Source organism: Antennarius striatus, chromosome 18, assembly GCF_040054535.1.
Source record: "Antennarius striatus isolate MH-2024 chromosome 18, ASM4005453v1, whole genome shotgun sequence".
Taxonomy (NCBI): domain Eukaryota; kingdom Metazoa; phylum Chordata; class Actinopteri; order Lophiiformes; family Antennariidae; genus Antennarius; species Antennarius striatus.
The window spans coordinates 3763851-3775978 of record NC_090793.1 but is presented as its reverse complement, the minus strand read 5'-3'; the positions used below and the strand labels follow the sequence as shown (position 1 = coordinate 3775978).

The 12128-nt window shown below is 40.5% G+C and overlaps 1 protein-coding gene and 1 non-coding gene across 2 annotated transcripts; one reads left to right on the top strand and one right to left on the bottom strand.

Annotated features, from left to right (window-relative positions):
* Positions 1-3551: 3551 nt before the first annotated feature.
* On the bottom strand, positions 3552-3623 carry trnae-cuc (transfer RNA glutamic acid (anticodon CUC)). The gene has a single exon. It is a non-coding gene; the product is annotated as a tRNA-Glu (tRNA).
* A 2690-nt stretch (positions 3624-6313) lies between these two features.
* LOC137612210 (E3 ubiquitin-protein ligase MARCHF2-like) lies at positions 6314-11734 on the top strand. Its single transcript, XM_068340622.1, has 5 exons — positions 6314-6611; positions 7464-7816; positions 7899-8094; positions 8479-8688; positions 9733-11734. Exons 2-5 carry the CDS (start codon positions 7632-7634, stop codon positions 9886-9888), a joined length of 747 nt encoding a protein of 248 aa, XP_068196723.1. The 5' UTR covers positions 6314-6611; positions 7464-7631; the 3' UTR covers positions 9889-11734.
* Positions 11735-12128: the final 394 nt, after the last annotated feature.

The window sequence follows — 12128 nt, the reverse complement described above, 5'->3', positions numbered from 1 at the left end:
ATTTAAACGTGTGTCAGCATGACAATAAAAACTCTGATTCTCATACAAAAATCATCTTGGCTTTTGAAAATGGGGACTGACTGCGTCCAACATGTGGTGTGTGTGTGTGTGTGTGTGTGTGTTGTGTGTGTGTGTGTGTGCGTGTGTCAAAGTCCACTAACACATCTCCCATGATATGCATTGAGGTAACATCTCGTGATTTTTGTTGGACCAGACGTGTGAGGAAGCTAATGAGAAACACGGAATAGTAATAGTATGTGTTTGTGTGTGTGTGTGAATGTATGTGTATGTGTTTGTGTGCATGCATCTGTTGATTGTGTGTAATTACCTTTATCAGTGTTTGGGTTCAAAGGGAACAATGTGGGCGAGGGAAGGTGAATAAGTTGGCAAGGAGATGTGAACAGATAATTAGAATCCGTTGTGGTTTATAAACTCAGGGACTCTCCTGACCCCATGTAACCTCTGTGACAGTGAAGTAACCCACGTGACTTAATTTACCACACAGATAAAACACGTGGCATCAATACATTCCAAACTCTAAACATCTCAATTTTACAGATTTAAAATTTAATTTAACCAAAGTTTATGTGAGATGTGCTGTGTATTTATCTATCTATCCCACACATACACAGACAAACACACATAAAGGCACATATACCGTGTTTCTCATTCACATATGAATCGTTAGGGTATGGAGTGTGAACTTATAGCTGGAGAGGTGCCAGTCCACCTCCTGAGCATTGCCACCGTGCCATTGAGCAAGACATCGAACCCCACCAGCTGCTTATAGGGCACTGCTGCATGGCTCCCCTTCACTCCACCATCTCTCTAAAAGTCCTCTGTATGTGCGTGTGTGTGTGTATGTGTGTGTGTATGTGTGTGTATGCTTGCGTTTGTGTTCACTGTGTGAGTGTCAATTCAGTAAGCTCCATAATGATACTTTCAGAAACAAACTAGTTCAGGCTGCTTGTCTTTTGTAATGTAGTACCATAATAATAATAATAATAATAATAATAATAATAATAGTAATAATAATAATAATCATAGATGTAATCAAATCTCATTATAGTATATATAGTGACAATAAAAGGCTTTCTATTCTATTTCTATTTCTAATAACACACCTCTTTCAGAGAGGAGCCTCGTGTGAAAACGTGTAAGTATAGTAATTATTGTGTAACTGGATTATCTGTCACACAGGAGTGAGTTATTGTGCAGTAGCTCCACTGTAAATGCAATATGATGGCTTTTTATTTTATTTTTGAGTAACAGTACAAGACATCTGCGGAATTAGCTGGTTAATTGTTATTTTCTAATAATGTTTCACTCAACTTCATTTCAGTTATTGGCTTGTTAATTCTACATTTTAACACATCTCAGGTTAACCTGCCTCTATGTCTGTTTTGTCTTTACAGAGTCCTGCTGAGCTGGCCTTTTTTGACCAATCCAAGGGACAACAAAGCCAGAGCCAATGATGATGCTGATGATCATTCCCACACCGTTGAGGAGGCTGGGGCTGCGTTTGAATACGATCTTCTCCCTTTGGTGGAGGAATCATCAGAGGGGCTCTTGGCAGCGGGATCAGAGACAGTTTTGGTCGTTAGAGATGAAGGCTGCTTTACAATCAGACCATCTGGCTCTTGGTCTGCTTCAACTAACAGGGGAGACGGTGGGTAATGAGTGAGAGCTTTACATCATAGGGACAACCATTCATCATTGAACGTGTACACATGAACATCATTATAACAACAACAGTGTTGCATCAGAACACATGGCTGAGCAATGCAGACCTGCGCCATGTGCATGTTACAGTAGTGTGAACATGCACAGCACCTACCCTCCATTTTCTCCTGGCTCACCGCCTTGGCAACACTCTCACGACTGACTTTTGCACAAAAACCTGGTTTGTCCCTGTTTTCACTAAAAAACCACCCCATGCTCTACTGCCAATTACTAAAGAATACAAAAGACTAGGAACAATTTTTGGCTGATGAAGGAAGAGGGTCTACACTTTCTTTTGATAGTTTCACTGTGAATTTAGTCATAGAACTCAACAGGGCCTTGAAAAATCAACCAAAATGCTCCAAAATGCTGGCAGTCTGGGGAACTCTGCTCTGAAAATGTCTGGCAGCCAATGAGTTAAAAAATGCTAACTTGTCGGCAATGTAAACACCACACTGCTAATTTATCCACTGAAGGTTGGGGGTTGGGGGGGGGTTTGGGGGTGGATCCCTGTTCTGTGGTGGCGTGGACAATGTTGGCATGTTGGCTGGGTTTGTGCCTGGGGGGCTCTAGGTCCTCGGTGGGGGTGGTGTGCTTAGTTCTCTGCATGTAAGAGAGATAGCAAGTCTTCCAAATGGTCTGATCTTCTTATGGTGGCCATTGCTTTTAAAGGGAGACGGTTAAGATACTCTCTAAATATGGTTTCAAACACAAATCCTTGAAGTGGGTTATACGGCGTTCTCCGATAGTCTCTCAAGAACTTCACTTATTATCTACTGTAAGCTTTTCTTTTTTAATTTTAAAGTTTGTAACTGTATAAATTTGAAATTTTGTAACCACAAGGGACCATGATAAAATTTAAAGTCTCAACAACCATCACAGTCGATGGCCTCAACCATCGACTGTGATGGGCAAACTACAAGGTAGTTTGAGGTCTTTTAAATGTCATTACTACTCTAATTACTAAATTACTTTTCTCTAACTCTTACCAGAAACAATAACAGGACATTAAGACAACACATAACTAGAACCAATGCAGTCACAGACTGCAACATCCCGCTACACCCCTGAATTCAAAATTTCACCCTGACCTACCTGCGTAGGTCAAAGATCAAAGCTAGTGCTCTGACCCACTTTCACAGATCAAAGCTGGTCTTACTCACACTGGCCTTCTCTCTCGTCTTCCTATCTTATCCGGTTCTTGAGTGTAGAAAAGTTTAAATTTGACCTAGTTTTCTAAAGGTCAAGGTCATCATCTCATTTTCATCCCCTTTGCCGGCCAAGTAATGTGCTTTTTGTTTCATCTTTTTATCTGCAATGGTTGTGAAGATATTTGGTGGACTAACAGACGGACAGACAGGCAAAAGGACGGACAAATGGACGGAAGGACGGACAAACGGATGAAGACACAAACGCTGACAATTACAGTGTTTGTGTGAACCCGAAACACCCAACGAACTCAGGTTCATCACTGATGACTTGTCCAAGTGTCACTGTAAGGTGTATTGAAGAACTCTTACTGGTAGTCTATAGTCCACATTGCTGGCACTAACTTTCAACTTGACCTCCATTGTCTTCACTCACAATGTTGGTGAACGTCACCATGAGCATAAATACATAGTGGGTTCGTTTTCTGCTCAGAAGTTCACAGAGATGTGGAGAAAAGACAGAAGAAACATTGCAGGTGACGCCAACAGGAATGAAGAAAAGATGACATGAAGTCTGACATCAGAGTAGACTGTTCACTTAGCCTGATATTTGCTGAGTCATTTTAACTTGATGTGAAATTTGAGTCAATGGGATGTTCATGTTGCACTGCAAAAGCTATGTTCCCTGACCGGGAATCGAACCCGGGCCGCGGCGGTGAGAGCGCCGAATCCTAACCACTAGACCACCAGGGATTTCCATCGGAGCCTTCAGTCCATAACTTAACACTGACGTCTAACATACTGTACATGAAAGTAAGAATCCACAAATGGCTAATCATGCATTCCTATGTAAAGTTCTCTATAAGGTGTTGTAAGAGCTATAAATTGACTGAATAAATATGACAGGAAAACATCCAGAGGAATAACATCTGGAAAAATCAATTAGGTTCTGAAAAAGATTTTGTGCAAATGATTAAAAATTAAGACACAAAACAAAGGAAATTAAAATTAAATTAATGTTATTCTTTTTCTATAATCATTGTGTGGCATCAGTAACACGGCTTGTTAATTGTGTTACGTCTTGTGCAGACAGAGATTACCGATCACCTTATACAGTTGAAGGAAAAGTATCCAAGTCACAACATTAAGACTGGTTACAGTTTGTGTAATTAAGTTTTTACATGTTAAAATAATTATTGTGAAGGTATGGCCTTTATAGAGTGTTCGCTTACCCATCTTTATTTCCCTTCGGAGATCAAATTAGTATATAAAAAATTTTAAAATTCAAAAAACAATCAATAAAGAGTACAGTATTTAAATCTCAGTATAGTGTTTCAAAATGTTTAAACTAATTGTGAAAGCAAAGTCTGATATCTGTTCATACTGCTGGAGATTCTACTCATAAAGATAGCCGTCAATCATAATATTGCATCTCTAATTTTCCTTTTTCTTCTTGCTGCATCTGACGCATCTTTTATTCTAACATCGATGTCTGTGTTTTTACTTTCATTTATTTTAAGCCTTTCTAATTTTACTGCTTATCAGTGTTCTTCTGCCCTCTGGTTCTTTTTTCACCATCATCCTCATATCAGTTACATCTACTGCTTCAATCTTGTCCGTTTCCACCTTTTCAGCCCGTCGCCTTCTTTTCCTAATCTCTTTTCTTACAAGCAGGTTTTTTTGGGTTTTTTTTGTTTCTCCACGCATTTCTTCTCTTATTCTTGCGCTCTGATCTTTGTTCCTTAACACTTTCAGCCTGTGTTCCACTGCCTTCAAACAGACAATGATAATTTAATGATACATTGCTAGAACTAAGCTTCAGTTCTGAGCTGAAATACAGCTGTCTGAGCTGTTGGGTCCTCTGAAGCAACAAAGGAATAATTTTCCTTTTGCTTTCTCGCAGTTTGCAAGTAAATGTGCAGAAACAGAAACACAATTCTATTACCTTCAAGAAGACAAATGATAGTCAGGCAGGCCTGGGCCCCTGGAGATTTATATCTAGCAGTATGTTAATGTCATTTTGAGACAAGCATGTCATTCAAGGCATGTTTGTAATATATTTTGTGAACTATAGCTGCAGTGGGGCAGTTCATGATGGTTTGGCAGAGTACCCGGCTACATCAGTTGTTAAAGTCCCACGAGACCCCCATCGAAAAAGGAAAAGACACATCAGGCTGCCGGGTCACAGATTCCTAACCCTCTGGTGTCACATTAGCCCTTTGAGCTCTACATCCATGTGTACCTCTCTAATACTACGTTTAATCAAGCGTTCCTTCTAAGCAAATAAACATAAATGTACAGGAATTGTTTTTCAGCTGAACTTACGACTTTCTCTTTATGTCAGCTGGGATTGGCTCTGGCCCCCTGTGACCCTACACTGAGTGGTCGGTTACAGAAAACAAATGAGATGTCAATAAATGAAGGTGAGAACAATGAGTTCTATATCAGATCCTGAGTCATGGTTTCGCTCTTTGCTGCCATATACTGTATATTTATTATATATATATACTGTACATGTGCATTATTTGATGTACTGATCAAAAAAAAAGGAAGTTACTCAGCAGGTACTCAGTACTCAAGTAGTTTTTACTTATCACTTTTTATTCTTATTCAAGTAACACAGGGTGACTACACTTTTTACTTTCACTTGAGTCCTATTATTCTAAAGAAACAGTACTCTTACTTGACTACAATTTTTGGCTACTCTACCCACCTCTGGTTAACAATGGGCCCTTATTAGATTCTATCAACCTGAGGGCGATGTCTGTAAACGACGATCATGACCTATGCTGCCTTCTCTGGGACACTGAGGGGATAAATGTCGCAATTTAGTGGTTATGAGTTGTTATGACTATCTGCCCTATTAAAGGTGTTTTCTTGTTGGAACACTTCAATACAGGTCTTCTCGTTGAAACACATATAAAAAACAATAATGAAAAAAAATCTTGTAAATATTTGACACAGTGCAGCCAGACAGACTGAAATTACACGTTGTTTTATTGTGGTACTGTATTTTTGTACGCACATGCTGCATTCAAGTTACCTCGTATATTATAAACCCAAGCGATCGGAACTGGAATATCTGTCGTTTGAAAATACATTAAAATGATGGGAATAGCTTTTTTCTGTTTTGTTTTGTTTTTGTTTGTTTTGGGGTTTTTTGGCGCTGACTTTTTGTGTTCCAATATTTTCTTCGACTATCCGATGTTTAAAATAACTTCCTAGAAAAACTAAACCGTATATGCGTAACTTTATCTGTATTTGTGTCTTACTCGAATGTTCGCTGACGTCCTAGCAACATATATAAAAGGGCGATAGAAGAGCACCAACAGTACACTAGATGTACTGTATGTGTTTCCTTTTAAAGTGTTGTATTTTACAACATGCTTAATGACATTGAAGGCCCCAACAGGGTCACATGACCAGTGCACAGCTGAGCTGAGGGGATGCTAAGGTAGGCTTGCCCGATGCTAGCCTGTTAGCTAATTTAGCCTTGTGTAGTTCTCCGGGTAAAGATAGCAAAATTTTCTCACTTTTCCAAACGAAATCATCCACGGGAGATATAATGAACGCCATGGGAAGGACGTCGCGTATGTGGTCGTCGTCTGTATCCCCCCACGTCACCAGCTTTAGCATGGATATCAATGTCATAAATCGTAGCTAGGACTGTCCGGTGCGCTCAGCTAGCCTGTGTGTGGTTAGCGCAGGGCCGAGGCCGAGCGAGAAAACGGAGGCCATCGGGTGAGTAGCTTTATGCTAGCGTGTGTTTTTAATCCTCTTTTAACAGATTTGTTTTGTAAAACGTTTCAAATATTAACATCATCTAACAGTTCCGCTACTTCACGTGGATTTCTTTTTGAAACCAGGTCATTTTAAACAACATGATATCGATCTTGAATTCACCTAACAATCAGCTATAGCCGATAAAATACACGTATTTACAGCTGCAGCGCAAACAACTGAGAAATCTAATGTCTAGATTTATAATATGATGAAAATAATTCTAAGATCACCTGTAATGACAAGTTAGGTGTGTTTTTACGTTATCGTCTGAAATGTATGAAACGTTTCTAGTGGTCAAAGCATCACCGTGGAGGTTCAGGTATTGTAGTTTTAATACGGATTGTCCTCAAATGTCCACCAGAATCCTTATGGCCTAAACACGTATCACTCCAAAGCTGTGAATTAATTCTATTAAATCATCTAAGTTTAAGGCTCACTCGTTTTATAGATGCACTTTAGCAGATTTCCCTGCAGCTGGACATATTTGACATTTTTTGACTCTTCCATCTTGAGTGTTTTCTGCATGACTCAAGTATTACTGTACATGAACTCACAACACACCTTTGTTCTGATGGACAGGTTTGTTAATTTAGTACTTTTGAGTCTTGATTTGAGAGTTTTATTTGGTTGTGTGTCCTGTTTATGTCCAGCAAAAAGCTCTCAGGCATTTTGACACTTGGATTACTCTCATGTGTGTATTTTGCCTTCTTTATTGTGTCGTCTTCTCTTGTATGCAGTTGACATTTAACTCATGAAGAAACATTTGTAAAAGTAAAAATAACACCATGTTTATTTATGTTGTCATTTCAGGTCAACTATTCTTTGTCTCCTGTTTATTACCCGGTCATAATCTACCAGTCATTTCCTCTGTACCTGGACGTAGGAGGAGACCAGAGGTGTCAGACATTAGGTCTGTGGATCAGACTCTCTTCTGGTCACACTGCCAACATTATCGTTACGATCACCATCAGCTGAGCCATGACTTCGTCAGGATGCTGTCACCTACCTGGTTCCCTTTGTGATTACACTGGGAGTGCTGAATCTGATGCCTCCAAGGATTCAGAAGAGTCTGATTCTACCACACAGGCCCAATACATTGCCAAGGTTACAGCTAAAGATGGCCGTCCACTGTCCACAGTTGTCAAAGCAGTGAGCTTGCAGAGGTAAAAGGGGGGGGCTGCAATGACACTGTAATTACTCTAGTCTTTCATTTGTCATCACATTGTCAACTTCTCTGCTCCGCAGTGATGTGGGCATGTGTCGGATTTGTCACGAGGGAGCTGGAGGCGAGACGCTGCTCTCACCTTGCGACTGCACTGGTACTCTGGGTAAAGTGCACAAAAGCTGCCTGGAGAAGTGGCTGTCCTCCTCCAACACAAGCTACTGTGAACTGTGTCACACAGAATTTACTATCGAACGACGACCACAGCCACTCACACAGGTTAGAGCGTTTCTTCTGCAAAGACAAAAAGAATATATGTGGAAATGAATGTGACTAGTTCAGATTTTTTTTCCTTTTGGCCTTCAAGTTGTAATTGAAGTCTCTCATTTGACATGTTCTTATATTAAGGTGTTGGTTTTCATTAATTCTTTTATTTTAATGTGATGGAATGACTCACTGGCAGATAAACAGGGAAACCTACAGTAAATGGAACAAATAATTAAATAGTAACTACACAGGAAAAAATAGATGCAAAAATACAGGCAACAGCTTTTAATATCTATTATCCACATCAAGGGTTGTATTTGAAGTTATACTTTCTTAAATACATCAAGCTGTCACATAGGAGGCTGTAGACTTATTCTTCATTCTGCTCGTCCGCAGTGGTTGAAGGACCCGGGGCCTCGTAGTGAAAAGCGCACGCTCCTGTGCGACATGGCCTGCTTCCTTCTCATCACGCCCCTGGCTGCCATCTCCGGCTGGCTGTGTCTGAGGGGGGCCCAGGACCACCTGCAGCTGAAGAGCAGACTTGAAGCTGTCGGCCTGATCGCGCTCACCATCGCCCTCTTCACCATCTACATCCTCTGGACACTGGTAAATAATAATAGCACTCCATGTGTATCCTGAAATGTTGTTAGAATTTGGATAAATGTGCTTTTATTTACTTAACTTTGGAACAAATACAGTAATTTCTTGTTACTCGCGGTTAATACGTTCCAGGACCACATGTGAAAAACGAAAGTCTGCGATATAGCGACAAACTATTTATTTTTATGTCATTTATATTAATTTAAACGTTTATGAACCCTCCCCATACTGACATTAAACCACCTTCTATCTGTATTAACCTTTTCCCACACTTTTATAGACTGTTTAAAACACTTTTATATCAAAGAAAAGTATTTCTTTCAAACACGGATGTGTGCTGCGTTCCATGAGTCTCGGAACGCAGCGCACACACGGATGCTGTCAGCCAATAGTATGTGCGTACGGTATCACGTGACTACCTCCTAAAAATCCTCGCTGTAGTGAAGCCGTGCATCTTGAAGCGCGAATAAACAAGGGATTACTGTAATGCAAAAAGCAAATCCTCGGTGTGACGGAGGTATAGAAAATTAACATCTACGTTTTTACTTTTTACCATAATTGGAAATGACTGGAAAATGCTTTTCTTGACATTATAGTTCACCATTTTTGTATATTCTCTTAATCAAACGAGTCGTTGTGATGGTTTCGTTTCATCATGGCAAAATTGGAGTTATATGATTGTGTGAGGAAATGACAAGACAGCACATATAAACTGATAATCTCTGGCGCAGAGCACTCATTTCGATTAATGCACAAATGTGGATCATAACTCACTGACAATAGTAAAAATAAACCTGTTTTAACTCTTGAAAATAAAATACATTTACCTAATTGGATCATGTTCTTTAAAAAATGGAATATATTTTTCAATCTGAATCCTTTCACTAAAATCTTATCCTCGGAGTGTCGACATAATAATCATCAGAAATTAAACTTTGAAAGTTTACCCCCCCCCCACACAGCAGCTGAATCAGCATTTTGTTCTTGCCCTTCGACACAGTCTCAAATATCTGTCTGGTAAAAACGTGTCTGTCATCTTTGTCTTCGTAGGTGTCGTTTCGGTATCACTGTCAGTTGTACTCGGAGTGGAGGAGGACCAATCAGAAAGTGCGCCTGCTCATGCCCGACATGAAGGGGGCACACACCACCCAGCGTTCTGTGCCAACCAAGTTGACCAAGAAAATGACTGACGAGACCATCGTATGAGTGCAGAGGAATATTTCAAATAACACCCACTGAAACACTCTTTAAAAAAAACAAAAAACAAACTTAATCATATTAATGAACTTTTGCACTTGATATGGACCATTCTACGAGGAGAGAGCTACTCTCCCCTCCCGTTTTCTTTTTTTTCGAAGCACTTGATGTGAACTACTACGGTGTTGGCTGACCACAACAACAACAACAACAAAAAAGTGGTTCTGGCAAGAACTCATTCCGGAGTCATAGTTAATGTTGAAACGCAGAGTGTTCACAGGATAGCCAGTGATGGGATGTCAATGACATGAATACATGGACGACGGACCGACCAGCCAAGAACTGTACGCCTGTGACACAAACGTATGAAATACTAAGACACAAGCAATTGTAGCAGGATATAAATGATTCAGCATGCTACTACAGTATAATATGAAACATATTCACTACCTATAACCCCCCCCCCCATACCCCTTCACAATGTATTTAGCTGTTTTTGAACAATGGGCGTCCAGTAGCCCGGCAGAGAATACAGATCTAAAAAAAAACAAAACATGATTGACAGATTACCCCGGGGGCAACAGTCTAGTCTATAATCCCAACGACAACATCACCTGATAAAGCTTCTTTATTTTTTCGCTGTCTGAACGATGCAAATCAAATCATTGTCCTGTTTAGAAAAACGGCCAAAGCCAATCACCTATTTATCACACTCATCACGGGGGGCGCGGGGAGGGGGGGCGTCAGTGAACTCGGTCGTATATATGTGTGTTAACACTTCCCCGCAGCCGTCAAACGGCAAAGCGGCGTAACGTATAAAGGAAATAGTGTTGAAGATGTGCAAATGTGTTTACCACGTTCTAATTGGACGACATCTCTACTTTGGCATAAAAGTGCATTAGCTAGCGGCCCTGCTCCACTTGTAAATGCACCATTCATTAATTGAGCGACCTAGCAGTGAGCAGTAGTTGTCTTTACATCGCAAGAGATGCTACGTTTTAAATAGAGGAGTTGCCAAGTGTTCCGAATCGCAAGACTACCAGTTTTTACCTGATAGAGAAATACAGATGCATCATGCTGGTGCTCTGTAAAGGTGCAAAAGATGTCAATCAGTATATGCAGCACACTAAAAGTATTTTGTGTACTTGTAGTCTTCCTGCTGCATCCCTGGAAAGTAGGGTTATTGTGCAATAAAGGGACTCCTGGACTAAATGAGTGTGGACTCTGGTTCGTCCGCTGGGTTCAGTTCATGTCTGTGTGTTGATAAACTGCCTGGGGATTCCTCAATCTGTTAAAGTATTTTGAGTTTATTCCCATATCTATGATCTGTTCAGTCACTTATTTTGTAATAGCTAATAGCTACCTTAAACATTTCATGACCTGATATTTCAAATCCATACAATGTGCTCTTAATTTCACTTCAGGGATTACTAAAGTATACAAAACTTTAAAAAAAAAAAAATTACATCTCAAAGTTCAGAAGATGAATGCTAATGCGTGTTGCTTATCTCTTATCTTCATTCTTACTTTTGCAATTGTCTCGACCCCCTCCAAAAAAAAAAAAAAAAAAAGGTGTGACTTGAACATATCTGCATAATTAAGGTGATAAAATGAACCAACTGCAGTAAAACAATCATGGAATGTCAGTTTAATATCTATGCATCCATCTGTCTTCAACCGTTTATCTGAAGTCAGAGAAGCAACAGTCTCAGATTCCTCCCTCTACCCAGACACCTCTTCCAGCTCTTTTGTGGGGGATCCTGAGGCGTTCCCAGGCCAGCTGAGAGACATAGTCCCTCCAGCGTGTCCTAGGTCTTCCCCGAGGCCTCCTCCTAGGAGGAGGAAACACATTTCATCTGCTTGTATCCGGGATCTTGTCCTTTCAGTCGTGACCATACAGTAGGTCATATTCTAATCAAGTATATTAAAAAATATAAGAAGGAGGCCCAGGTCAAGGGTCAAGTACTTCTGCAGATGAAAATGGAATCAGATCTGAGATGTGTGAGCCGTGTGAACGGCACAAACCACATGGAGTCGCATCTTTTCCAGTTCTGACCGGGACCACTTCACACCTCTGCAGGAGACGATCAACACGATCCACCACCACCCAGGTATCTAAAACTACATAACAATCACCGACTCACACCTCCCTCCCGTTTGCTCACCCCACCTACATACCTACAAGGCTGGACCCCTTGCAGTTTGCATACCACCCTGGAGTAGAGGACGAAGTCATGTGTCACATGGAC

What these genes read in the sequence shown, in the direction of transcription:
- LOC137612210 (XM_068340622.1), top strand. Translation starts at nt 7,632, where the DNA reads ATGACTTCGTCAGGATGCTGTCACCTACCTGGTTCCCTTTGTGATTAC. An exon ending in GACCACAGCCACTCACACAG is followed by an intron (nt 8,095 to 8,478) that starts GTTAGAGCGTTT and finishes GCTCGTCCGCAG; the next exon opens with TGGTTGAAGGACCCGGGGCC. An exon ending in TCTACATCCTCTGGACACTG is followed by an intron (nt 8,689 to 9,732) that starts GTAAATAATAAT and finishes TTGTCTTCGTAG; the next exon opens with GTGTCGTTTCGGTATCACTG.